General features: G+C 41.5%; 1 protein-coding gene across 1 annotated transcript in view; it reads left to right on the forward strand.

Annotated features, from left to right (window-relative positions):
- The window catches only part of sez6l (seizure related 6 homolog (mouse)-like), a 184,540-nt gene that overhangs the window by 139,439 nt on the left and 44,060 nt on the right, over positions 1-1,041 (forward strand). The window contains exon 9 of the mRNA XM_015400958.1: positions 583-721. Within this exon, the coding sequence (XP_015256444.1) occupies positions 583-721 (139 nt within the window). The remainder of the gene's footprint in view (positions 1-582; positions 722-1,041) is intronic.

Here is a 1,041-nt window from a genome sequence, read left to right on the forward strand (position 1 = left end):
TACAAAAACTGGAGATTTTTTTTGCAGGTTCTGTGTTCAATGTGAATGGACTATTATGGGGCTTCAACCTACTTTTCCTTTTGGAGCCAAATCTTTCTTGGCACCATTACAGAAATAAAATTAATACTTTTATTCGGCACACCTATAGATTTTTGGAAAAATAATGATAATAAAACATTTGTTGCTGTAACCTTTAAATAGAAGTTTGTCAACGGACATAGACAATTTGCCAAATATGTGTCATCTTTACTGGAAGAAGCAGCAGAACAACAGAGATAAATAACCTTAGAAGTCACAGCAGTCAAGGTTTGTTAAACTGATGCTGCAGTACTTGTCAGGGTTGACTTTATTTGACCACAGTAGAATTATAATCTCAAACTCACTGCTGTCAGAAACTATTTGTTTTTCCTTAAACTGAGACAGCTCTCATTCTATTTATAGTGATGCTATCTGTGGTGTTTCGACAGATTCCAGTTTTAGTTTATTATTCTAAAATAAAATTTAAAAAATGTATATCTAGTCTTCGATACAAATCAACTACTTACTGGCTGTTGTTTACGCTGCCTTTTCAATCCCCTGCAGCCCAGTGTGGTGGCGACCTGACGGGTCCAGGAGGAGTGATTCTGTCCCCAAACTGGCCTGAATGGTACGGAGAAGGAGAGGACTGCAGCTGGAGGATACATGTTGGAGAAGACAAACGAGTGCTGCTTGATGTTCAGCTGTAAGGATATCACACATTGGAAAAAAGTCAAACATTCATATTAGGTTAATATAACCATATATTCGTTCCTTGATGGGTCCTTGGCTGGTCTTTGGTTGGTCCTTGGCTAGTCTTTGGCTGGTTTTTGGCTGGTCCTTGGCTGATCTTTGGTTGGTCCTTGGCTGGTCTTTGGTTGGTCCTTGGCTGGTCTTTGGCTGGTCCTTGGCTGGTCTTTGGCTGATCTTTGGTTGGTCCTTGGCTGGTCTTTGGTTGGTCCTTGGCTGGTCTTTGGCTGGTCCTTGGCTGGTCTTTTGCCTGGCCTTGGCTGGTCCTTGGCTGGA

The sequence above is a fragment of the Cyprinodon variegatus genome, unplaced genomic scaffold, assembly GCF_000732505.1.
Source record: "Cyprinodon variegatus isolate N-32 unplaced genomic scaffold, C_variegatus-1.0 Scaffold1166, whole genome shotgun sequence".
NCBI lineage: Eukaryota > Metazoa > Chordata > Actinopteri > Cyprinodontiformes > Cyprinodontidae > Cyprinodon > Cyprinodon variegatus.